General features: G+C 43.5%; 1 protein-coding gene across 1 annotated transcript; it reads right to left on the bottom strand.

Annotated features, from left to right (window-relative positions):
• Positions 1–897: 897 nt before the first annotated feature.
• EGLN3 (egl-9 family hypoxia inducible factor 3) lies at positions 898–26,816 on the bottom strand (the record flags this gene model as incomplete). Its single annotated transcript, XM_080346116.1, has 5 exons — positions 898–935; positions 2,300–2,373; positions 3,066–3,202; positions 5,107–5,226; positions 26,460–26,816. 5 exons carry the CDS (start codon positions 26,814–26,816, stop codon positions 898–900), a joined length of 726 nt encoding a protein of 241 aa, XP_080202242.1.

The following is a 26,816-nucleotide window of genomic DNA, read 5'->3' as shown; positions in this document are numbered from 1 at the left end:
ACATAGTAGATGGAGAAATCATGAAAATAACACTTAACTCTACATATTGTTTGCCTTTAGTGCCAATGCATTGTGTGCCATTAGCCATCCATGTTTACCAGACTTTTTGGAGAAAACTGCTGCTTTACAAAGCCATGAAAATAGAAAACACGCAACCAATCCTGCTCAGAAGAGAAAGGAAATGGTTTTACAAAGTTGTGGACAGATGCATAACTTCTTCCCCCTCAGTCCTGGGACAGAAAGGGCAGCACAACACACAGTGAGAACTTGACTCTTGAAAAGGAAAAAAAAAAAAATCAGGAAATGTGATGACTGTGTAGACAAGAATCTGTTCGTAAAGTCATGCTATGGAAGAGCTGAGCCAGTGTTCTGCACAGCAAAGTGATGAACAGTACGTCAACAGGCCTGTGCAGGACAGACCATAAGATGACACTCCAAAAAATCCAGTTTAATTTCACATTTCCAATATTTGTCCTTGCCCATTAGCAGTCTGCCACAGATTTTCAACTTGTAAAGCTCCTTCCCATTGAGCTAGGATTTTTTTTTTTCCCATAAAGTGCAAATAAGACTCAAGTTTTTACTAGTCCCAATGATCATTATCTTGATTACAAGAATGATCAAAAGCCAGCTGGCTGAGCCACTACCACTAGGTTTAGTGATACTATTTTTTATTTAACCCTGGTTACTTTTTCCAGCAAAAGGCAAATAGAAAACAAGCTTTCCTTCTGCCAAATGCAGGCATGACAGGAGGCTGCCTTGAGTACCATCAATATAAAAATGCACATGCTAGACACAAACAGTACATTCTTGTGCATAACAAGAATTTGCCCTTGTTCACTGGAAATGAAAGTCATCTTTGGGATCTTATTTCCTCACAAATAATTCAGGAACAGTTGATTAGTCTTCATTAAGAGGTGCTTCTCTCTTCCTTGCATCTGCATTGAAAATACGAAAAAAGGAGACACAGTTAAGCCAGAGAGTTCTGACAGCATTCTTCTCAAAACTCAAACAGCTAGAGTTGGTTTGTTTTCAATTGACAGCACCTTCCATTTCAGACTCATTATATGAATTCACTACATGGACTGAAATGCTGTATGAATCCACAGCATGTTAACAAGATACAGCAAGATTTTGTACATATGCCTTGATGAAACCGAAGATGATTCATGCAGTATTTAAGCAGCCCAAAAAACTTTCAGACTCCAAATCCATGATACTTTTCCCCTTCACTCTTGGCTCCTCGCTCATGGTCCCTTTTAAGGGCAAAGTCAGTATTTGCTTTGCATACCAGCTACATAGATGACAGTGTGTTCTAAAATGCATTTGACTAATTACAATACTGCTGGTCCTCAACTGCATACCACACATTTTAAAAAAAGATGAATGCTCTCCACATTGTATTTTGAGAAGCTACCTGAAGCAGTCCCTGAAGATCAGATCTTAAACTGCTCCAAACAGCAAACCTTTGAGCATGGCCCCAGGTAGGGTGTTAGAGCACATCTGGATGACTCAGTCCATTACTCATGTGCCATTACTACAGTAGCAGGCAGTGTGGCTGCCATTAGGAAAGCTGGGGTCACCTCTTCTCAGGCTTCTGCAGAAGTGCCTCTGGGCTGACTTTAAGCAAACTGTGAGACCCGGTTGAATGCAAGTAGCACTTGAAGTGCACTATGATCACAGCTAATCTAGCAACTGCATGCCAAAAGATTCACTTATATATATTTATAAACTTAAGTTTCTTTCCAGCTCACAATCTATACATTCCAAGTTCATTATGAATATTCCCAGTCAGAAATTACTTGTAAATTAAATACAAATCCCTTTTGCATTACTGCAGGTCCCAACTGCCCTTCATCAATATAGAAGACAGGTCCTGTTTGGCCAGAACATGATTAGGAAACTGTTTATGTAATCCTCACAACTTTGTGCTAAATGACGTTTGGAGGAAACAAAATATATTTCACTAATAACAAAAGAAGATCTTAGAGACTCCCAGTGACTAGAGCAGCCACCTGGACTAGGACAAAATCTCAGCAGCCATTTGGGAAAGAAATCAGAAACCGCTGCTCCCATGTTCCACATCATGCTCATCAGTGATACCAGCGCCAGGCCTGAATCTTCTTCTGTCACAATCTCTCCACTTCATATAAAATAACTGACCAGTGATTAGAGATGAAAAAGCTTTCTAAAAATGAATGTCACACCCATCTAGCTACAGAGTGACTCCCGGACTGTCTCTGACTTTGCAAATATCAAAATGCATTTCTTTTTCTGGTAAACACTTATAAAAGAATCATACCAGTTAAGTTCCTGAACTTCTTTTTGGCTTCTGCTCTTTCTTCGGCATCAAAGTACCACACAGTCATGGCATATCTATAAAGAAAAGAAATCTTGTGTTTGTTTCAAGATTTGCTATTAAAATAGAGCCCAGGAGTTTTATGCTTATGGAGAAAGCAAAAAACTAAAACTGCATTAGTAGGTTAAAAAAACCAGGATGCAAATGGCACATCTTTATAGACAAATATAGATAGCACTTTTAAATGCAAGTAAGACAGAAATATAGGTGAGAATTTCTGCTTGGAGGCACAAGAGTTCACAGCCCCTGGCAACAGAGGGCAAAAGTAGCTTACAGACCTTTGCATGTTTTTCTGTGTTGGGGCACCTATAGGCAGCTTGGGGTTTGTCCTGCATCACATCAGCTTTTCATAGCCTGTTGACAGAGGGCAGCCCCAAGAATCCCTATAGTGTCACAAGGGCAAAAGGATAACCCAGCATCTCCCAGCTAAATAGCTATGCCTGGCTTGGAAGACTTATCCTGTCAATGGTAAAAAAAAAAAAAAAAAATAATCTTTTTTTCCCCATCACACAAGGAATCTTATCATTCAAGCTTGTTCCTCACTTGATGACAGAACTCCCAGTGATTCAAAAACATAAAATCCACTCAAAATCTAGCTATTTTTTTATGCACATGTGTACTTGGTGGTTATGATTTTAGATACAAATATTGGTAGAAGAGACACTTTGCCTTTTCCTAGCCAAATGTCACTACCAAATATGCTACTTACCTGGTTGCATAAGAAGGCTGGACTTCATGTGGGTTCCTTCGATCTGACCAAAAAAAAAGTAACCGGTCAAAAATCGGCTCAACATCTGCTACATAGGACTTTCCTTCTGGGAATATTCGAAGAATTCCACCATGCAGCTGAAAGAAAAGGAAAGGTTGCCTTTTACACATAGGAGCATCCACACATTCATGTGAACAATGACTTATTTCTCCCTCCTCAGCAACCAACAAATGGGGAATAAACATCTAATGATAACCAAGACAGCTACATGGCAACACTGGAAAACCATACACCAAATCTCTTGGCCACCTTGATTTTGCCAGTTTGTAGCATTTCAGCATAAACATCTGGCTTAAGCAAATGAACCAAGATAAATAAAGACAACACTGGCCCTGTAACAAACACTGGGAAACTTCTGAGCTCCTAGTCATATCTCTAGAACCAGTGAATACCGTAAGGCAGGTCAGGGTGCTCCACCTGACCAGCTGGAGATTAGATTCTCCTCTCAGCAATTGCCAGATACTGCTTATGGCATTTCAGAGCCTGCATATGATCATATAGGAGTTAACTTTAACACCCTGGGAAGAGTGAAGGCTGTTCTATTGTTGGATTTGTAATAAACTTCTCATAAATGCATTGTATTTCCCTGCCAGTTTTTTCCCTACTTATGACATACCCTAGTTTCTCTACCACATCATTTCTCTCTTGCCACGTGCCACAAGTTTCCGGCAAAAAGTCTGGTGATCTGCACGCACTTTAGAAACTTCAAAAGCTGCGGATGAACTCTGTCTCTTCCCTGCTGCTGTTTGAGGGCTCTTCAGAGGCTTTTATGCTGCAGCTGCACAACCGAGTGCAGGGGAAATGCTGTCAACCCAGCACTGACCTCACTTAGTAACTCCACGTGGCACGCAAGCCTCAGTAAGAAACTATTAGGTCAGGCTTAAAGCAACATGGTCGCTTTCAAAGGCCAGCATGGTTATATTGCATCTCCTCCAGCATACATTTGCGTAAAATTACTGTCACTCCCACACAATACTCTCCACCAGTGTCCTGGATTTCTGTTAGGTTTCTCAGTGTCCACTTGGGTGCTTTCACACTAATAGAATAAGAGTTCTGTGCACAAAATAAATTGGATACTTGCACTTCTCCTACATCTCCTCCACTGTCATACTCTTGGTAAAGGAATGTGTTTTTTCTTAACGGTGCATTTTTCAGTGGCATTGCCTCTAAATCTGAACTTACTTGTAGGGGTTCATAGTATTTACAAGTGCTTAATAAACAGCATCCACCTGAAGTGGCCAACACAGGTTAGAGAGACAAAATATATTGGGCCATTTTCAATAGATAATCTATTTGAGTGATTTGTGCCACATTATGACAACAGAAGTATAAAGAGACATCCTGCAATTCTACAAACCTGTATTTCGTTTCTGACTTAAAGGTATGGTAAATTCAAGGCTGACTTAATTGCCTTACAGTAATGCAGGCAGAAGCAGAAGCATTGTCCTGTCAAGAGACTGCTGGAGTCAAAGATGGAGAGGACAAACCAAGTCATGTGCTCACTCCTCTTACTAAGCTTCATAACTTCTAAGTAAGAAAACCACTAAGGCAACTGCCTGAAGATCATCTGCAGGTTAGCCTGAAGGAACAGCATCAAGAACACTAAGTCCCAAATTTGGGCTGTGATTTTATTCTCCTCCCAGAATCCACTTAGTCCTTAGTGGATTATGTTTTTCTTTCTAGTGCTTCATTGTTCTCTCCTCTAAACAAAGCCTAAGAGCCAGCAGTCCGGCACTTAGAAGCTTCATTCTATAGCAACAAAACAGCATGTGTGTGGGATGGGAGAGAGAATGATGAGGAAACAGTTCAGATTCTTACTTCCAAAGGGTTGCTATAAACACCAAGAAAATAAATGTAGAGATGAAGAATGGACCAGCTGCTCGAAAGTTTACCAGAGTTCATAGAAGCAACGGACAGCTCCAGAGCTCTGTTTCTGAAGTAGTTTTTCGTTTGTTATGTCTCAACCCTGTGGCTTACTCACCTTGGAGTCCCAGTTCTTATTCAGGTAATAAATACAGGTGATGCAGCGCCCGTCACCATTTGGATTGTCCACATGACGAACATACCCAGTTCCATTTCCAGGATAGCAAGCGACCATAGCCTGGATGAAAGATAAAGATTGTTAAAAAACAAGTTCTGCAAGATGCCCACCTTCAGTTTGTCTTTGCTAAGCATCCTCCCACCACCAGTTTGGCTTAGCACTTTTCAAATGAGCAATCCAAAACCTACAGCAGACACCACCAGAAGGTATCTCTGCACAGCTTCTTTCACTGCATGAGTCAGTGTGAAATTCCAAACTGGAAATAACTACCCTTCATATTTCACAGTATATACAACAACAACAACAAAGAGCACAGCCAAAAAAAGACCAAAAACGCGCACACACACAAAAACAAAACCAAACAAACAAAAAAAACAACCACAAGAACACTGGTATGTATGGGACAAGCTTGTTGTTCTCTACAAGGTGTGTGACTTTGAGGCTGTTTTAGCTAAAGTTTGCTAGTGTTTCTAAAGCTGAGCAGTCATTGCAAAAGTGATTTGCCAGTCATAACGAAAGTAGAAATTAATCTCAGGACATCATGCCTTACTACCACTGTCTTCCTCTATTCATATCATCCAGTCCCTGTCATATACGTCCCTATAATCCAACACAATGTGAGGATCCCCAGGAAGTGTGGGTAGAAGTCCACAGAGTAAAGTCTGCAAAAACCTGCAGTGCCTTTGTGCTGTGTTTGCAGAGCGCAGTGCATGTTTGCCTTCATGGACTGAGCAACAGAACTAACCAAACAGTTTTCAGAAGCATACTTTTCTCTTTGATCATCTCCACTTGCTGACACAATCATTTAATTCATGGTTCATTTAGATTTTACCTTGAAAGATGAGATAAGCCTAAGACGAATTACTCCAAACCACATGACAGTCAACAGGTCTTAAAAGGGTTTTTACAGCAAAAGCATATTAAACTTGACTTGACACAAATTAGCAGCCTAAGCAGGATGCCAGGAAGAACAGGTGAGACTGCTGGTAGGGTACCAGATCTCTGGCTCAGAGTCACTTCTTCGCTATTGGGACTACTTGGTAGCAACACCAGTCACCTTCCACTGAGTTTAGTCCCCTAAAGCTGTGGTAACAGAAGTGTTATTCCCACTCCTCTAACATCTTTCATTGCTTGCCAGTATTAACAGCAAGAGTGATGGGAGATGTTGGGCTAAGTTTGGTTGGAAAACTGGACACAGTGTCCAGATGTGGTCTCCTGAGGGCTGAGGTGAGAGCAATAGTCACTCCCCTCAACCTACTGGCTGTGCTCCTGTGACTGTGGCCCTGGATGTTCTCATGGAGGGACACACCGCAGGCTCATGTCCTGTTCACTACCCACCAAGACCATCAGGGTCCCCAGGCTCTCCCATGGAGCAGAGCTGCTCCCCAGCCTGGCAGCCCCCAGCCTGGGCCACTGCAAGAGGCTCTTCCTTCCCAGGGGCAGGACTTCACATTTGTCCATGTTTAATTTCATAAAGGTTGCCATTGGCCTGTTTCCCCAGCACATCTGGGTCCCTTAAGGTGGCAGCCCTGCCCTTGAGTGCATTAACTGTTCCCCCTCAATTTGGTGTCATCTTCACACTTGATGAGGGCGCACTCTGCCATCTGCTTCAGGTTACTGAAAAAGGTGTTTAACAGGTCAGGTTCCATGACAGACCCTTGTGGTGCTCCTTTTGCAGTTACCAGCCACTAGGTATAATACAACTCAATCGTTACCCTCTAAGCCCAACCATTGAACCAGATTTTTACCCTCTAGTTTTCTATCCATTCAAACCGTAAAGTCCAGACTCTGGATAGAAGAGTATTGTAGATGCCTGTTGCACAGAACGAGGATGTGATTGTGCACCATTTACGTGACCTGCACCTAATAATCTGCCAAGCACAGTTGCTAGCATTTAAGATTGACAATACAGTTTTCACCAAGAGCAACTGAAATTCTGATCTAGGAACCCCAGGGGTCTTGTTTTCTGTTTTCCTAGCACATGCTAAAGCCATCCTGTCCTCATTGAACACATGACCAGACAGAGTATATATAGCACATGCTGCTTTAATCATAAAGGTAATTTTTCTGTGCCAAACATTGGTACAGAAATTACCACCAGCCAGAGCAGTGGATCCCTTGGGCCCTCTGGTACCAAAAATGAAAGTCTTTTCACAGGAGTCAGCCGGTTTGGATGGGCGCACACATACAGCTGCAAAAATACTGCTCTGCATCTCAGGTCAGTTATGAATTGACTTTCCTTCCTCCCTAGACGCACCAACAAATGGTACTGCAGGCAGCAGTGAGACACGAGAGCCCACTCCTCACCCCGACACCTCAGGCCGCAGCTGCTTTGGTGCTGGTGACCCAACAAGGCCAGGAGATTATACTGTACTATTGTTCAGTAATAACCCCTCTTCCATCATGCCTCACAGTTCACTCAATGCCTTGCTGTAGGTCCTGTCTACTCTGTTGTCATTCTGCTCCACAGCTGAACTATCAACCTGATAACAGCAGTAAGGGCCAGTCTACAGCCTAGCACTGGAAACAAGCCCAGCTTGGGGGCACAATCCTGGTGGAAACCACGAGCCAGCTCTAATTGCAATCTAGGAATGGTCCAAGGGAGCTGTATGCTCACTGGGGAGAAAAGTCACCCTTGTGCATCCCCACATCCCAGCTGCTAGCACAGAAGCTCATGCAGGTACACCCTTCACCCATCTCAGGCACAGCAAACTGGATTAGGTTGAACAAATAAAATAGTAACCCTTCTTTGCTAAACCACTTCCTCACATGTTGAGGAAAGTGGCCCTGGAAGCTGGGAGAGCAGAAGAGAGGGGTTAGCGGTGCCAGCAGACGGGCCGGGACGGAGGCTGCACCAGGGGCTCATCTCTGCTGCCAGCAGAGGTCTCTCTGGATAGCAGACATTACTCCAAGTCTACTGAACTGCCTAAAATATATATATATATATATGTATCAATCCAATATTACTACTATTTTTAATGCCACAATCAAAAAGCTGCTGAAGAATAGTAACTAGACTGCAGGCCAGATCCTTAAAGGGATTTGCATGCTTTACTTACTACTAAAATCTGGGCAAAGACCAGAGTTTTCCCAAGCCTCCCCCACATAGTATGTTCTCTTAGCAGAACATGTGCTGTGACTCCGAGACATTGATGTATTATTTATTTATTTACAGCATGCACCTTTTGCAGTGCACAGAATCCCTAGGGATGAAGAAGTAGAACAATTCCCACAGAATCCAAAAGCACCGACCACATTCTTGCCTAACTTTAAGAAAAGAGAGAAAAAAAAAAGTTCTCCTTTCACTGCTGCTACTAGAAAAGCAGAAGTGAAATATCCTTTTCCCTGGCATGTTGAATGTTTGAATGAAACCTTAAACAATTAAGGGAAATCATTCTGGTCCTCCTAGAGCCTGTTGAAACGATATCAAGCTTTATCAGAGCACTGGCTGCAGCAGCTCCAGAACAGATCAGGCTGCCCTCAGCTGGGATTCCAGCTGTTAGCACTACTTTTGGATTCATTCAAAGCAAACAAGAAACAGGAGATGAGATGCATGACCCAGACTTAATTTAGTTAATTGGTGAACACTGGTATTTGCCAGCTTACTGCACAGGCCAGTGACAAAAGCTGGAGGCTGGATCACAGTAGTCAAACCATTTCCCAGGTTAGCAAATGGAGTGTCAGTAAAATATGTTTCCTATACATTTTTGGCTATTTTGCCCAGAAGAACACTCGTTCTTGGAAGAACTCACTTCATTAACCAACTCCAAACCTAGACTAACTATAGCAGGCAGTAATGAACAGGAATGTATTTAACTATGGGGTTTTTTTGTTTGTTTGGGGTTTTTTTGCAATACAATACAATGATTCTGATCTGGCTTACCATCCCACTATGAGAACTCAGAGCAAATTCCAACAAAACCACCCCCTTATTTTAAGTTAAAGTAGATGAGTTTGTCTTAAATAACAGCTGAATGGTTAAAAACTGATATACAGATGCATGCCTTTGCAGTCACACACTGCATAGTCTGAAGACCAATGCTCTCCAGTGGTCAACAGTCATAAATTGAAGCCTATAAAACCTGGAAAATGAAAAAAGCAAATCATCAAGACTGCAGTTTCTGCACTGTCATTTTCAGAGATGTTAGGTTTCCCACGAGGGTGCAAATCAACTACCAGTTAAACAAGCAGTAATTACCAGCTTTAGTAAGGAGACAGGAATCATCAGTAAACTCTGCATTGCACAGAAGCTTGCAAAAATCAGTTATTCATCATTCAGTTTTTAAGTATTACACTCAAGTCAGCCAGAGAAATCTGCAAGTCAAAATGCAAGACACTAGCAAATTTTGGTCACAGATTAAAAAAAAAAAATCAACAGTTCCATAAAGAAGATTTTTCTCTGCCTCCCAGTACTTCTGGCAAAGAAAAATTCTCTTAGCTGATAGCCAGGACCATGCTGTGAGGCATCATTCTGCTACATTTCATAAAATAAGCAGTGCTGGAGTGGACCGATACTTGGAACAAAACACTGCAGAGAATACCTCAGCTAGAAGATGCTGGTAAGTGGAAATGAGTGCTGCTCACGAGGAAGCCGAGATGGCGACAGGTCAGGAGGAGATGCTCTCTGTGCCTGCCAGCACTAAGCCAGGGCCCCAGTGTACTCCTCGTGCAGACTGTATAGGTGGTATTGTAACCCTATACTGGTGTCGTATTTTCCTCTCAGAACTAGTATGACCTTTGCAACCAGCAGAGAAAATTCTGACCTGCGTAACTCTATCCTGCCAACACCAACCGCCCTTGCAGATTAAGCTAAAGACTCCACAATATGCTTTTCCATTTTCTGCACCAGATTTGTCCTCTGTATTGTTGAACAGCTACTACTTTTGTTCCCTAGTGTAGATCATGTCCGTGTACATCAAACAGTTAAAGTCAGAAATTACTTGTAAAGTCTGTTAGATGAAAGGTACCATATTGACACAAAGCAATTCTTATCTACAATATCGCTATGATGGTTGTCACCCAAGGTATTAATAAGAATTAACGGTGCTGTAGCTACTTCACCTTTCATACGCATTTTTATTTGGATGCACTCTTCCAAGTTTCCCAAATTTCAGTCCAATATTCAGTTCTGAAGTAAGCATAAACTAAAGTCACTTGATGAGACTTCAGGAAATGAGGACTACCAGGCTTGACTTGATCGACCTAGGTCTGAGTGCATATTCTACTCAACCTGAGTTTAGTTTGTAGATGTGCACAGTCTGTACAGCCAGAAAGGGAAAGGCACACAGCATACTCTACATTAAAAGAACATGAGTAGTCTGACATTTCATGATCAAAGACAAGAGATTCTCAGTTGAGGCTTGTCTGACACACAGGCACAACGGGGTGTTTCTTAAGTACTTTCTTGTTGCACCCAATTGCACCCAAGTGTTTTTTTTACCATGTAGCTTATAATGGTTAAGTATAAAATATTCATGAACATTATTAAATATTAGTTTGTTTGAATATGTGAAAGTTAAAACATTCAACTGCTATACTAAAGCATGAAGTAGGAAAATTGGTCTAATTTAATACTCTGTAGAGATATGAGGGAACAGAGGGAAGAACATTTATGTTAAAATGTCAAAAAAAATCAGAGACATGAGCTTTGTGCCTGTTGGAAAGGGAATCACCAATTCCAAGGGGGAGTGAAACTGTGCTTGCTTCAGTCATGCAAAACATGAAATGGGCTTCAGTGGCAGTACTGCATGAGAAATCAGTAACTGATTTCCACACCCATAACTTGATTATCAGTCTTCAGTCAAACAGCTGTTGGATTTATGGAGCTAAACCTAGTGATCTCCTCTTTGATAAGCTTTTTGCTTAGAGGTGGAAGCAAGAGAGGGGAAAGGTTGTGTGAGGAATGAGCCTGTTCTAGAAATTAACACTGATGAAAGGGCTAGAATTCAGCAGCACAAGACACCTGTACCTTTTCGCTTCAACTTTCTTCTTCATACAGAGGCCTAAACCGAAGTCGAAAGGAAGACAACTAAAAAGCAGAAAAACCCAACAGAAATAACAGTAAAAACCCCAGGGCAGTGAAACACAAAGCAGATCAAACTCCACAAACTGAGCTATAAGCAGAGTTGGCTGAATTCTTCCTTCATGAACCTGCAGTAGTCCTAGACAACAAATGTTCCTTGGGTGCAAGTGACCAGCATCTACTGAAGGGCCAAATGAGCCATGGCAAACAAGATATGAAAGACTGATATGAAACCCTGTACTAGTAGATGACTCACCTCTGAAGAGCTACATCTTGCACAGCTTGAAATGATCACAGCTACTTTTACTCCTTGTTCTTGTACTATATCAGCAACCTTGAACATTTGAGAGGAAAGGAGAAGAAATTTCCATGGCCAGAGATTCAGCTGCATAACTGAAAATAAATTAATTCTTGACATTTCTCATCTCAGGAGCATGATCCTACTTTCACAATGTCCATCACCGCGTTTTATTTAAAAAAACAAAAAAGCAAAAAAAATACCACACAACAAACCTTCCTGCTGGGAAAGTACTTATAACTGTACAAAAATCCTGTTTCCATGGATAGCATTTTAACTAGGTGGTCTGGTACTTGCTTCTCCCTGCACGTATGCAACCCTGATCATCAGGTTCAGATCTTCCAAGAACTGGAAACCTCATCTCTCCCTTCTTATTCTATTTGTTTTTTTGTATGCACCTTTGTAACTTGACTACTGTTTCTAGATGCACAGAGGCACATTTTGGAAAAGTTTTTGAGGAACAGCCTGAGTGGGTTGTGGGAAAGAGAACAGCTCTCATCTGCCAGAAAAAGATGCATATACCGCTTTATCTCTGCTTGCCAACCAAAAGGCTATTACTACCTGATATTTCTCTAATTACCATAAGATGGAAAACTCTTCCTGCTTACTTCTCCTAGAACTAAGGGTAGATGCAAGTAACCACCCATGAAAGCTCTGTTCACGGATTATCTCCATGCCACATAGCTGTTGATAACTGGCATGTTATCTAGTGGTAGCCTGAGGAGCCCCTAATAAGATTTGAAAATCTTATGGAATCTGTTTGTATGGAAGCTAGATCACAGACTGATGCTGCTTTAAAAATGAGCTCCCTATTAAATGAATCTGTGGTGGGGCTTAGGAAACTTTTCGAGTGATTGGCAATAAAATTTAGTTCTTCATGGCCTGAAGGGTCCTATCAATATGAAGGACAGCTTCAGCTCGAGACTATTTCATATTTCTTTTCTTAGCAGAACACCCACTTAGAGAAAAATCTGGATGCCCTTCAAGTTCAAGCTAGCTGCCAGGGCAGTGCTGCTGTGAAGTGGGACGGCATGGAACAGCCATGCCTCGCATCAGCCGTGGCCGTCCGCAACTGCCGAGAGAATAGGGAACATTTGCGAACCAGGCTTTGGAGGCAGTGACAAGTTTTTTGAGCTGTCCCCTGTTGCTGGATACTCCCTGGGATCCTAAAGTGAAGGGGCACTTCAGGAAACTTCAAAAGCACCTGACCGAGGGAGAAATTCTTCAGGCTTCTCAAGAGAGACACCCAACTAGTGGGAAAGAGTCCCAGGCATTGATTTTCCTCTGTATACTGTCTTTTTTTTTTTTTTTAAAGCCAAGTAAAATAACAGCAGTTGCTTTCAGACCACCACCCAAATTCTGTGTTGAGCCTCTGGGCACGGCCAGGATAAAACAGAATACTGAAATTTAAGGAACCAAATCTAAAATTGCCATAGGATCACAACTGTCCTTGCAGTGAGCATTTTTGGCTCTTCTAATAATAAGAAGAACTAATCCCCTTCCTTGTACACTTAATTAATCCCCTTTCTTGTACGCTTAATTAATCTATGTATTTCTGCATGTATGTCAATTAATGCTTTTCTCCAGTTCCCTGGTGCTTCTCTCGTCTTCTACAACAGTAAAATCAGGTAAGAGTTTTATTTTACATCCTCCTCTGACCCAAAACCACATTTTAGGCTGCAACGTTACTCGTTTGTTGTTGTGCCTTGCACGCACACAGAGACAACACAGTTTCAGATAAGATTAGCGTGCTGTGAAGAACAGGCATGCCATCACGGCAGGACCTGAAATTTAAAAGGCTTTTTGCCAGTGAATTAGTTCAGTCAAGGATATTCAGATTAAGTCTCCAATTAGCAGCTGTAAACATGCACAGTGCATCAATATATCAATAAAGGCTGTGTCAGTTTAGAAAGACCGCCCGCCCCTGCGCCACGGAGCCCTGGCTCCCGGCCAGCGAGATGATGGCTTAACGACAGTGCTACGTGCGGAGCGTGAGGCGATCTGCGATCAAACGCAAACTTTACTCCAGAGTACACTTCACAGAGCGACTGTGGAGGAAAGAGGGGGAAACCCACGCTTGCAGCACACACATGCTCAAGGCACTTCTCTGTTCTGGTTCTTACTGGTCTCTCTCCCCCTCCTGCTGCACACATGCTTATTTGCCACACTTAAAAATAAATACTCCATTTAATTCCATTTTAGGCGTATTTTTGCCTGTTCTTGAAGCCATCTTTGATCACCCAGAAAACTCTTTCGGTCCCCTCCTCTGCCCCAAGGACCCAGCCTGGAGGAGCAGCACTAACAAGAAAGCATTGCAAGCAATTGATGCAAATAGAGAAAGCATTCCCTGTAATGAGTCCCAGGGGACACAGTGACAAGTGCCACCCCCACAGAAAAGCAAATTTGTAAGTAAGTGCAGGCTGATTAAGAAAATCTGTAAGGACCATCCCTGTATGTTCAGGTTCTCAGCAGGAAATAAAAGCATGGTAACCAGCACAGACATCCTCTGCGGAATACCTTTCTGCCACACAGATGAGGGTAACTTGATAGTTCCTTAAATATTCCAGCCTTTCATTCTTTGTCAGTACTTAAGACCTTTTCAATTCTGCTACTAATCATCCAGAGGATTACACCACTTTTTTTTTTCCCTGCAACATTTAAAGAACTCTATGTATTTTGGTGGTCTTACGGGTGCGTTAATAAAGGTCAGGAAAGACAACCTCAACACAGACAAACTGTTTTGCTGGTGTCTGAGTTGCCCAAGCTGGCCAATATCCTTTTTCTACTATTACTCTTATTTTTAGCGTGTGGGCCCAAGGCAACTGAGCAACACTGCCCACGAGACTTCCATCAGCTCACACATGGTCCACAGCACCCCTCATGATACACATCAGCATTTCACTTTGGCCGCTGGCAGGGGGCACCCTGGGTGCCTGCAGGCAGGAGATGCCAAGCCACCACCTCAAGCAGATGCACCACGGGGATGGGGAGGCCCCAGCTGTTCAGCAAGGTCCCTCCTTGGGGTCACCATCACTGCACAGGACACATCTCATGTCCTCACATGCTCCCACCGCAGCGGAGGCAGCACACCACACCAGGGAGATGGTTTTCATTGTCCCCTTTGGCTCAGTGTAAGTCTCTCTCTGCTGCCAGAGAGGAAAGCAGGGTTTTCACTAGCACTGTCACACTTGGCAGGTACCCCAAATACGCCTCTAGGGTCCTCCCAAAACTGTCTGAGCTGTCTGGGCTTCTAAGGCTGCGCATTATATAGCGCATTACTGCGCTATATAAACAGAGAGAGGGTTCTCAAGTGTTAGTTATCACAGCAGTAGCACCAAATTAAGGCTAATTGACAAGATCAGTTATCTCCTATGTTAACTTTGGAAGAAAGCCATCTCACTTTCTCCCCACACGTCTTTTTACTCACCCATCCCCTTTTCAGAGGACCTTGCCTAGCGAACAGCGCATTCATGCCTGCATAGGATTTTGTGTAAATTAATGTTTATGGGTAAAACTCATTAAAATTACCTATAATAAATTCCCATAGGAAACAAATTCTGCTGTCCTTAAACAGCATGTGTAGTCTTTACCTCTAAGGCTTTGCATGCACATGAAGTTGTACTGCTCTGACTACATGTGTACCATCTCTCTAGTATGGTGCAATTAAAGCAGACAAATGCGTTTACAGTGACACAGCATTCTTCCACGCAGGAGGGGAAACAAGCTACTCACATTTAAGGCAATTTTGTAACAATATAACTATACACCTGTTCTAAGGTCAGGAAATAGAATAATAGCAAAAAAACAACAAAAAAAAAATCCTTCCAAGTGTTGTAGTGCCTGCTCTCCCCATCATCTACACAGGTGGTACCTGCACCCGTAAGATGTGTGTAGATAGAAACTAGGCAACTCTGAACAAAGAAAGCATGCATAAACACAGACACGCACGCACTGAACGTAACTCCAGCCTTACATTTGCACATCTTAAAGCTATTCACAAAAGCTCTCAGCTCATAGACGAGGAAGCCTGGTCCTAAACCCAGCTGCGAGGAAATATCAGATGCCGGATTTGAACACTGGCTGCTCAATTCCCACGTCCTTTTTTTTTTTTTCCCCACTGGTCAAGACTCTCCCACGGATTTATGCTGCCACCACCTGACAGAAGAGACCAACCCTACAGCCTGGCTGCATCTCAGCCACTGCCACCAGCTTCGACCTACAAGCCAGGGCAGTGGCCATGCACAGGGACACCACCATTCCCAAAGGATGTCCTCGACCCCAAATGCCCCTCCAGCCCCATTCACATCTGCCACTCTGTGTCACGGCAGTCTCCTCTGGAGCCTTACTCAGACATTCCCACTGCACCTCACTGAAACTGCAACCCTTGGGAGGTTCCTCAAGACCCAGTTCAGGACTGGGTCTTAAAATGTTCTTCAGCATTTAAGGTAGTTTCTGCAGGAAGCACAGCAACCATTGAGCAGGGGGGTGGTCTCTCTAGTGTGGGTTCATCAGGATGTTTCCTGAGGATGCTGAAAACCTGGAGTGGTCTCTCTGGCTCTGTTCCCTCCTTTTTCCTCTTCCTCTCCAAAACCTTTCCCCTCTGGCAGCCAGTCTGACAAGAGCAGCGTGTACTCAGAGCCACTGCCAGGGTGGCCAGAGGTGAGCCAAGCTGGAGGTTGGATGGGGGCTGCTCCCCCAGGCTGATGGATGGTTGGGCAGGCAGAGAAAGCAGCCCTTGTCCTTGTCCCTCCTGTTCCCTGGGGTGGACATGACAGATGGTGGCTCCTCAGCCACGACAGGTTATGGGTGGGAGTAAGAAACCCCTTGGTGAGGGGCAGCAGCTGCCTTTGCCTGAGGTGTGGAGTCCAAGTGCTCCTCTGGAGTGGGAAATGTAGTGGGAGAAGGCAGTACAGATGCATGGTGGCAAATCACAGCTACAGGGATATATATGCATATTTAGATGTGGGGGTGAAGCAGGTACTATGTCTGCCCATAGCTATGGTCACCACTGGGACAATTGGTGCTTTTCTTAATGGTACCAAACATATGGTATTAATACAGCTTATAGCAATAGCTTCTATAGCAACAACAATAGCTTCTATGGATGGTAAGCAGTGAAACAGGCTTTTAATCAAGTGCCAGCAAAAGACAAAAGTAAACTAAGAAAGAAAAAAAAAAAAAAAGTATTTGTTTCAGTTGCAGACATCTTAGATAAGTATAAAGAAACAAAGAACAAGTCAACTACATCTTCATCCTTGCCAAGAAATTTTCACTTTGAGTGTCAGACTGGCACTGAGCCCTAAGGTCACCAGTCAGATGTCAAGTTATGCACGGAGAAATATAATGGTAAAATGCACAACCTTGACACTTCAGCCTTTGACCACCATCAGATGTTGAATTATAGTAAATTTGGCAAGGAGGACCGTCATTTGCAAATCCTCTTATTGCTCCTCCATGAAGAGGAAGTCTGTAAAACTGTTAGCCAGGCAGTGACCCTTCCTGTTGGCTTGCTTCAGAGACACCAGGCACAGGCTCCACAGACATCGGAAAACAGAGAACAAGTTCATTTAGGGAAGCAGAAACTTTAGTGAACACTGTAAGGAACAGAGTTATCAGTACATCCTGGGGGGACCCTGCTCTGTTTGTGCACATCTAGTTATACACCATGGTTTATATGCCTTAACAGCAGGACATGTTACAGCATTTACAGTGAAGCTTCTTTTTCCACTTCTCAAACCACTTCTACCAGATTCCATATGGGAAATCAGAAAGGGAAAGTGTAGTTATACATACAGTCTTCAGCAGCAAGTACAACACTCAAGGACGATTAACAACCTAGGAACAGGCAAGCTGAGGATTAATTGACAACTCCTCCCACCCCCTCTTTTTTTATAAAATATCTCCTCTCCTAAATTTCCCTGAGTCATCTTTTTTTTTCCTTTTGCTACCCACATGGTCCAGCAAGGAGCTGTGTGCAAGACACTTATCACTCCCTGGAGCCTCAAGGCAGTCAGGAGGCTCCATTCTGGCACCCACCACCTTGGAGCCTGCTGTCCAACAGTGCCTGGCACCCCAGGCTGTTCCTCTTCAGGGTGGTGTTCCTCAGCCTGCACTGACCAGCACCTACCTCCCTCCACGCATTACTGGAACAACTGCTCTTAATGGTATAAGGCAGGTTTGCTGCAAGACAGTCAGTCACAAAGGTCAGATAAAAACCATAATCTCTATCTATAACTTCCATCAAGTAACGCTCCTTGCTCCCTCCCAAGACACCACACAAAAGATGGCCCATATTTCAAATCTACAACAAAATGTAGACAAAGACTGGGGACAGCACAAGAAAACACTGTTTAGAAAACCTCAGGAAAAGTTGCGTATTTTAGCTTAGTCTAAACCAAGCAAGAAAGGATGTGCTTCAGTACCATTGATTTGAAAGAGCCAAAGTACTTAAGTGAACTGCTGAACTGGGTCCAAAACTTTAAAAACATTTGCCTTATCAATTTCTATTTAAAAAAAAAAGACAAACCATACCACAGTGCAAGAAAACTTAAGCAATGATTAATTATTATGACTTACAGACAAGAAAAATGCAAACGTATTTCTTGTTTGTATTTTCAGATCCAAAAAGAAAGCACATAAGAGTCTGTTATAACCAAAGGATTAATATGAACTAGATCCATACCACATTCAAAACAGTTGGTTAACTTTTTTTGCTACAAAGTAGGATGCAATCTGGTGTCTGGTAAAAGCCACGGCTCCTCTGCCATTTCCAGCTGACAAAGCTTTGAACACACCATTTCCAATCAGTGCTATGATGTACTCCTGCCATTTATACCATTCATTTTAAACTGGGTGGCTCATAGCATAACATTTAGTAAGCCTCCATGGAACCTTTATGGTCAGCAAAATGTCTTGCATTACTTTATTTGTGAAAAATCAGAGCAACAAATAGCTTGCTTAATCAACGGCTTTCTATGAAGTGCTTTGCATGGTGGCACTAAGTTTCTTTGTCTACTAATCTTATCAAAACACAATTACGAGAAAAATGACCATAGGGAAAAGCTCCTTTCTGTCACTGAAAGATAGTAGATGCATATGTTGAGTGAGTGATGGAGAGGAATGGGGCTTACAGCTCTCTCCAAATCACTCACAGGAATGGTCAGGAGTGGTGTGCTGATGGGATGACATGCCTGTGAATAGTTTACACAGCAGGAGATAGTCTACTTGGCATGAGCCCCCTTCATCTGTTTTGCTCCTCCACCTCACTGCCTAAACAGCTAGAGGGACCTTCCTATTTTTCTAACCAACTCCCTGTCATTTTTTTTTCAAAGCAATAACAAATTGTTATGTAATGTTATGCATCAATCAAAATGTTTTGTCAAGCCACATTCTGTGCCAATGCATCAGTTACTCACCCAGGAGCCCAACTTCGGCCAGCAGCTGCCCAAGGCACAGGTACCAGAAGCAGTTCCCAAAACACCTCTACCTGAGAGCTCCTCTACTAATCCAATAAAACCCTTCCACAGAACCTTAGGGAAACCTGTGTTGCTGGCAGCTTTCTAACAACATTGTTTCAGTCTTCAGCTTTGTGACAGAAGGATTACAGTCATGATAAATCCAACCCAAAGCTTCAAATTCCCTTGAGTTGGTATGCACACATCTGCCTTCACCATAAATCTAAAACCAGCAACACTTACTCGCAGGCTTCCCTTCCTGACAGTCTCATTCTCACAAGCCATCCACCGAAAGATGGATGAGCGCTGTGTGGCCTGCTGATGCCTAAGGACCACTTGCCCTCGACCTATTATACAACAGGAGAAGGCAACACACTTGAAACAGAATCAAGGGAAAACTTTTAAAAAAAGTTAATACCTACACACACACCAAACAAACAAAAAGCAGTATTTTGACTTTCTAAGAGTAATCTTGAAACATTTGATTAAAATATTCATCTCTTACAAGTGTGTCAAGTCTGTTCAGCAAACATGAAGATTTCCTCTGATTTAAAATGTATTCATGTTTGGGTCACTGTGATCTTCTCCTTCTATCCTACCCACTCCACATATGGAAAAGAACTGCTGAGGGAGTACAGTCACTGTTGAATATCCCAACCAGCCCCAGCAATGGGGGGAGATATAAGGTGGGGAGAGGAAATCTGCACCACAGGAGAAAGAGGAGGGAGAAGCATCTTCCAAGTACTAAATCAAGCAAATTGCTCAGGAGGCAACATACAGGGTAAGGCTGTATTACATTGAGCCACCATCCAGATAAGTTTGGAAGTCAAAGAAAGAAGAGTTTACTCTGAAATCAAATAAAGACACTAGGATTAACACAGACAGCTGGAATCCTTAATGCAAAGAAAGAAGTTCACTTTTACTGTGTACATGCTGTCCTGCATCAGTGTTATGAGCATCAGTGCATCTCCATTTAAACATATACTGTTATTAGCAGTGAGCTGTAATGAACTGAATTATTCATTAATAATTACCTTGGGAAAAGGCCATGTAACATATTAATAGCAAGGACCAGCTCCCCTCCCTCCCAAAATGCAAGCTCAGCAGGAGGAAGCACTGAACTCTGAATCTTGCCATTTCCCCACTGGCTCTCCCAAGGATATTGTGCCATGTGATGCTGTACACACCCCTACCAGTCCAAAGGACAAACACCACCCAACACCAGAGGTATAAATACCACCTGTATTACAGTGTCCCTCCCCACACAGCTGAGGAAGGTTTACACTAACATTTAATGAGCCCTCATACAAAACAAACTGAGAGGCACATATTTGCTTAGGGCTTACAAGTAACAGGGAGAATAGGCACACCAGCTGGGCTACCACTGCGTGTCTCTGGCTTTCAGAGCTGACATAGTGGTGCTGGCAAAGACTGGTACCAATGCAGTCATGGCAGTGGATAAGCAGGTACTGAGGAAAATGGACTATCAGTATGGGACAGATTGCAGGACACATCAATGTTCTGCCATTATCTTGTAACTCCAGAGTCCAATAAGACTCATTAAGCTCTACCTGGCTACAAGACTATAGACAGTATAAACAAAAGTCAAGTAACCTGCACTAATGCCACAAACACATGCACAAACTCAGGATAAACAAACCACTCTGCTCTTTATACTGCCCAAGAACTCAGACTTATTTCCTTTCTCTTACAGGATGAGCCACCTGCTACCCTCCTCTGTGACTACAACTGTGAAGCACATGGGGAGGCTCCTAACACAGCATAAGATCACTGGCTTGTTGCAGACTTCTCCCAGAAGAGAGGGAAAGGAGGACCAACAGCAGCCACATGGCTGCCAAAGGCTCTGGTGTAACACACACTGAATATAGCATGTTTTTCCCACTGTCTCCCATGGAAAAAGTCTACCCATGTACTACAGCCAAGTTCTTAAGGGTGACGATACATAGCAGCTACTGAATGCAAGCTGCTTGTAACTTCAACACCCAAGTATGAGCTCAAACACCATTCCATAGAGGCTACCCACACTTCTGAACTCACTAACAGATGTGCACATCACTGTCTGTAAAATATTGACCCCGTTTCTCCAATACCATGTCCCTGCTGAGTGAAGAAGCAATCTGAAAGATTTCAGAGTGCCTCTTTCAGAGAATAAGTATCTTTTGAAAGTTTCAAAAAGTAATTGAGAATAATTTGATGGAGAACTAAAACAAGAGCTAATATGCCAAGGTTTATACTCATTTAATGCTCTGATTGTCAAGTAAAAATTATATATTCCTGTGTATAATTAACTAGGCTAACTAATCTTGCTTGACAAACACTGATATAAACATCATCTTTGACACTGAGCCAAAGCAACCACTCTAGGATCTGTGCCAATGCTGAATTCCTCAGTCTGATATCATAAAACGACTTGTCTGTTGTATTTACAGTTCCAGTGGCTCTGGACTCTGCCGGCAGCCAGCCAGAACAACAGATTTGAACCTACCCATTATGCCAGAACATGTGCATTTGATTAGAAGAACGAGACATTTTGCATATTTCTTCTGGATGGTGATATTCATCAGACCTCCCATTGTAAACTAATTGCAAGCCATGCTGCTACATAAGTATAAAAAATCCTTGGTAACATATAATAAACTAGTATATTTCTATAGGCAGTATTGATCTTCAGCTCTATAGCTAGTTTTCTGTTATCCTGCTACTTACACCTACAACTCCAATCAGAAAATGTGGCATTCCATTGTGTTGCAAACAAACAAACAGGTCAATGCTATAGAACAGAACTTTTCTTTATACACAAATGCAAAAATATCTCACCTCCTTATCTGATCTCGGATGGACTTGGTAAAACCACTCAAGCCAAGCTTGTGAAATTTCATGCATTTTTTCAATCTTCAGGAACAGAAATCTTGGTAACAACCTGCTAGACAGACCATGTTTCAAAATCTACAAAAGAACGCCCCATCATGTGGTAGGCAGATCAACCTGCCCTGGTTTTCAGCAAACACCCGCCATGAAGTGCCACCACAAAAGACCTCCTTCTCCTGCAACAGTCAGAGAGGCATGGAAGGTCAACAGAGATTTTGAAGCAAGTTTAACACAGTTCACATTCCACAAGCATTTATAAATTAATCTCATATTGAAAACACTTTTTTTAGCTTAAGGCCAAATACTTGACACTAAATGCAAGCAGTTGTGTTCTGAGCTAAAAACACAGGTCAGCTCTTAGGATTATGACTTCTTATTTTCTAACCAGCAGGGCTCAAGCTCAGCAAACTCAAGACAAGCTCGAAGATACCAGTGACTCACAGCAGGACACGCTGCTGTCAGGACCAGGGTGCAGAGGCCACGTAGAGTGCACCCACACCTGTTGAATGTACCTTCCACCCCTTGCCCGTGAGGACCAACGCAGCTGCTGGCAGCACGTCACATGCTGACACAGCCGAGGTGGCCCAGGGCAGCAGGTGGTGACGGCATCACTCTGGGACCCTGCCAGACCACAGGGAGAGCTGCCCTTCTCCAGGGAGGACAAAACAGGAAAGGGGGAATAGCCACAGCCCCTCAGCAGCAGATGAGCTACCCAGGCATCCCAGCATGACCACAGGTTTCACATCTCTGCACGCCGGCCAGACAACCTTATTCTTGCCAGACTCCAGCCCCTGTCTCCCCACAGGAGAGACTTCCGGAGCCCAGGGCTCCCCCAGACTCTGCAGCATTTGAGGCTGCCAAAGGCATGGGTATCCTGAACTGCACAGCATCTGGCACGTCTGCAGCTCCTACCTTAAAAAAAAAAAAAAAAAAAAAAAAAAAAAAATCCCTTATGTCTTGACAAAGAAATTTCTCAAATGGCTTCTTAAGTATTTTTCTGCCTTTGTTTTAGGAAGGTCTTTTTAATGTTGTCATTTTATTAATTCATAATACAGGGATTATTCTTCTACAGGACAGACATTTCACTGCCTACAAAACCTTGTATAATAATTGCACCCCTGGAAACTTTTACAATACGTGCCAGGCCCCTGTGCCACGTCTGCACCTAAGCAATATTTATTTGCAAGTGGGTCCAAGCCTTTTACAGACAGCATCATCTTCACCATCCCCTCGAATGCCCACAAACCCCAGTTAACTTGAGTAAGGCACTTTGAGACTGGAGGAGTCAAAAGCTGCAGCACATCACCCTTTCACCCCCAGTTCACGGAGCACCACCTGACCAGACTGACTGTGGAGACCAAGCTGTGGCCTCCCAGTACAAACCACCCACCAGCTTTTCTCCACCAAGCATCAGAGCTCCAGAAGAGTGAAGACACGTTCTCAAAACCAGACAGACCTCCATCCTCAAGCCAGAGTGCCCTCTGCACAGGGACATAAATCTTCTCACACCAAGGAGAAGACTCAACCTGTGTCAATGATGCATTGGTGAGATCCTTAGCCATTTACCTACTACAAAAGGGGAATCACTTCATTATTTTACTAGAAAATGGAAATGCTAGTTGAGGATAATGCAGAAGCCAACAAGCAGTGCATTAGGTCTGCCAACAGAAGAGTCCTTTAAAATAATGTTATCTGGTTATTTTGATAATTTAACCATGTCAGCTATTATTTTTAAATATGAGTTATTCCAAAGATAGATTTGGATCACTGGTCTGCAAAGATGAAAGGTTATATTTCATTATAAGCCCTCAAATGTCAACCAACAGCTTTTAAGAGTATCCCATACCCTTGCAAAATTTTACTTCTGTTCATTCCCTTTGATGTAATCTTAAGTTTCTTACACTGCTGTTGAAATTCATTTGGAAATGGCAAAATCCTAATTTGACTCATTCTCTCATGTAGATATAAGGAAACCTTCCTGTATCGGACAAAAGTCATTCTTTTCTTATGTTTGTGTAGCTACAAAAACAACCATGAAGTACATCACACTAAGCAGACAGTAAGCTAACGGAAGTTCATTTACTAAGCAAACCTCTCCTCCTCTTCCAACACTCAGGCTGAAGATTAAAGTCACCCTATTGTTTTAAAAGCATAAACGTCTAGAGAATTATGAGGCTGATATTATATACAATTCATTTCCATGACAAGTGGAGTTACCATGTAGCCAAAGGCTTACACTTTAAAAAATTGTTCTGGACTCTTAGACCCATATAATACCTATATCCCAAAACAATAAATTATAACAATACATGTCCAGCTAAGAATTTCTAATCCAGTTGCTCAGAAACACTCCACATTGCTCCATGTGTTAAGTCACGGAAGTTTTCTGGGCATCCATTTATGTGTGTAATCTAGCAGATAAAATAAAAATACACTGAATTTAAATCTAGGATTGTGTATGCATTCACAAGACTTCAGAAGACAAGCAAAACAGGTAGGTTTAATACCAGAAGGGAAACATCTATAGGAGACGTGGGAACCTGCACGCACTGTAGCAGTCAGTTGGTTAGTCACAGAAATAATCTTCCTGCTGAAGGCGTCCCACATCTCAGTTACAGATGGCAGCTGCTATTCCAGGGCCTCATATATCCATGGTACTTATTATTATAATAAGGGGATTGGCTATTATTAATTTCTGGTGGAAATTGCTCCACATTTAGTTTTACAAACAATGTTGAGTCCCTTTCAGTCCTGGACTCTTGCATTGTTTGGAGTCTGACACCTTCCACACAAAAGCACAAGGGACAAAAGTCTCTCTTTATCTAGTTATAATCTTTATCTAGTTATAAAACAAGTTCTATCCTGTCTGTTACTACTATTTGTACAACAATGGTTGCAAGAACACAACTCCATTTTAAAATAATCTCTAAAACCCAAGGTCACTCTCCAAAAGACCCTTCTCCCCAACCAATGCCAACAGTCCAGTTGACTCTTTCTACAAATACCTTACAAAAATGCTGAACAACCTCACTGCAGTCCAACTTTAATGTAAGACCCTGTTGTTTTTTTTTCCCTCCAGGTGGCCAGCAATACACTTTCAGTAGTAATCAGGCAAACAGGAGTCACCCAGAGAAAGAACTAAGATGACCTTAAAGGCATACCAAAGCAGAATGGTTATTTATATATACGTCCTAACACCAGGCTCTCACCAAGAATAAGTGAAATCCAGTCTACTCACATGTTAAACCAAATCTACCCAATCTTTAACTGAACTGAGGATCAGTAGCTCAGTGGAGCTAAGCACAGGAGCAATGTTTCAACCTTTTATTTCCAGCACTGCGTTGAAGTGTGCAGGGGGGTGCATGCACAGGTTTTAAAGTGTTTCCAACTAACTGGCACACATCACCATACTGTTTTCTTCATTTTCTGTGGAGAAAAAAATCTCAGTACCACTCACATCCCCTTAGTCCAGTGCAAATCAGGACCAAAAGAAATGCCTAACTTCTCACTTTTAAAAATATTTTTAAAGTTTCATCGTTTCTGTTTCTGGCATATCTCTAAAAGAAGTAGATGTTTTGAAAATGTGCTATATATTACAGAATTCAAGTCAGAAATAAATAAATATTATCTGGTTATTTTGACTTTTTCAGCATTTGGGACAACGAAGCAAACTAGTTCCAAGCAAAACAGACGAGGAAAGAAAAGCCAAGTTATCTCAAACTGAAGTAATGACACCTCAAGTGCAAATAAACTTTATTGGGAAAGAAACCTACACGTGTCCTACAACACGAACAACTTCTCCATTTCTGAGCAAGAGAGCCTAGGAAAAAAAACAAACAAACAAAACAAAACAACTCTTCTGTTAAAAAAAAAAAAAAATCAAAGTTCGCAGTGCTCAAACTGAGCATCCCTTATTTTGTGCCGCATATCCAATGCAGTAACCATAACCTCTTCAGCTATGGGACGCTGACATGAGTTGGCCCGTCCAAACTACTTCGAATAACGCTATCACAAGGTCGCAAACGATCAAATAATCGGATCCGAGCCGAGTATGCGCGCAGTGAGGGGTAGGGGGCTTTTCCCTCCACCTGAAACCATCCCCCAAAGGAAAGTCACGGCCAAGGTTAGACTTTTTTGGCGGGGTACGCCCGACGTTGGCAGGCCCCGCTCCCCACAGCTGGGGCAGTAGCAGCCAGCCGCAGGGTGCTGCCGGGCTCCGGACCCGCCGCCTGGAAGTGAGCCCCCGGGGCCGCTGCGAAGTGATCCCCGGTGGCACATGGGGGTACAGGCAAGGGCCTGACCGGGGCTCGGCGACCGAGAAGCCCAGCGAAGACCCAGCCCGGCGCACCGCGCCCCGGAGCGCTGCCGGCACCGGCGGGGCGAGAGAACAGCGGGCAGCCCCGCTGCCGCGTGTTTTGCAAGACCTCCGCACCCGGAGCCGGCAAGGGCTGACCCCCGGACAGCGCACAGCGGAGCGGTGGTGCGGCCACAGCCCGGCGGGGCTGCCCGAGCCACTGACACCCGCGGGCTGCGAAGACGCGACACGGACAGGCGCCAGTGGAAACTTTTCGCCAGGTCCCACCGGCAGCTGCGAGGCGGGTCAGTCCGGCCGGGAGCCGGTGCCCCTTACCTTGGATCGCTCCTTCACGTAGTACTTGCCGAGCCGGCTCCCGCAGTACATCACTAGCCGGTCTATCAGCGTGAGGAGGAAGTTGATGGCCTCGCAGCCCTCCTCCGTGCCCCCGATCCACTTGATCTGGTCGCCGCGGAGGTGCCGCTTGGCGACGCCGCGGCTGGGTCCCGCCAGCTGCCCGTCGGTCAGCTCCCCGTCGTGGTGCATCCGCTTCACTCGCTCCAGCACGCAGTCCCCAACCACCTCTCCCAGGAAGTTGTCCAGGTAGCAGAAGCCGATGTCGTGCAAGCAGGGCACGACGTACTCCAGGGCAATCCTCTCCAGGTCGAGCCTCATGATGTGCCCCAGCGGCAT

Source organism: Nesoenas mayeri (genome assembly GCF_963082525.1).
Source record: "Nesoenas mayeri genome assembly, chromosome: 5".
NCBI lineage: Eukaryota > Metazoa > Chordata > Aves > Columbiformes > Columbidae > Nesoenas > Nesoenas mayeri.
Note: the sequence above shows the minus strand (reverse complement) of the source record. Positions and strands in the feature narration are given on the sequence as shown.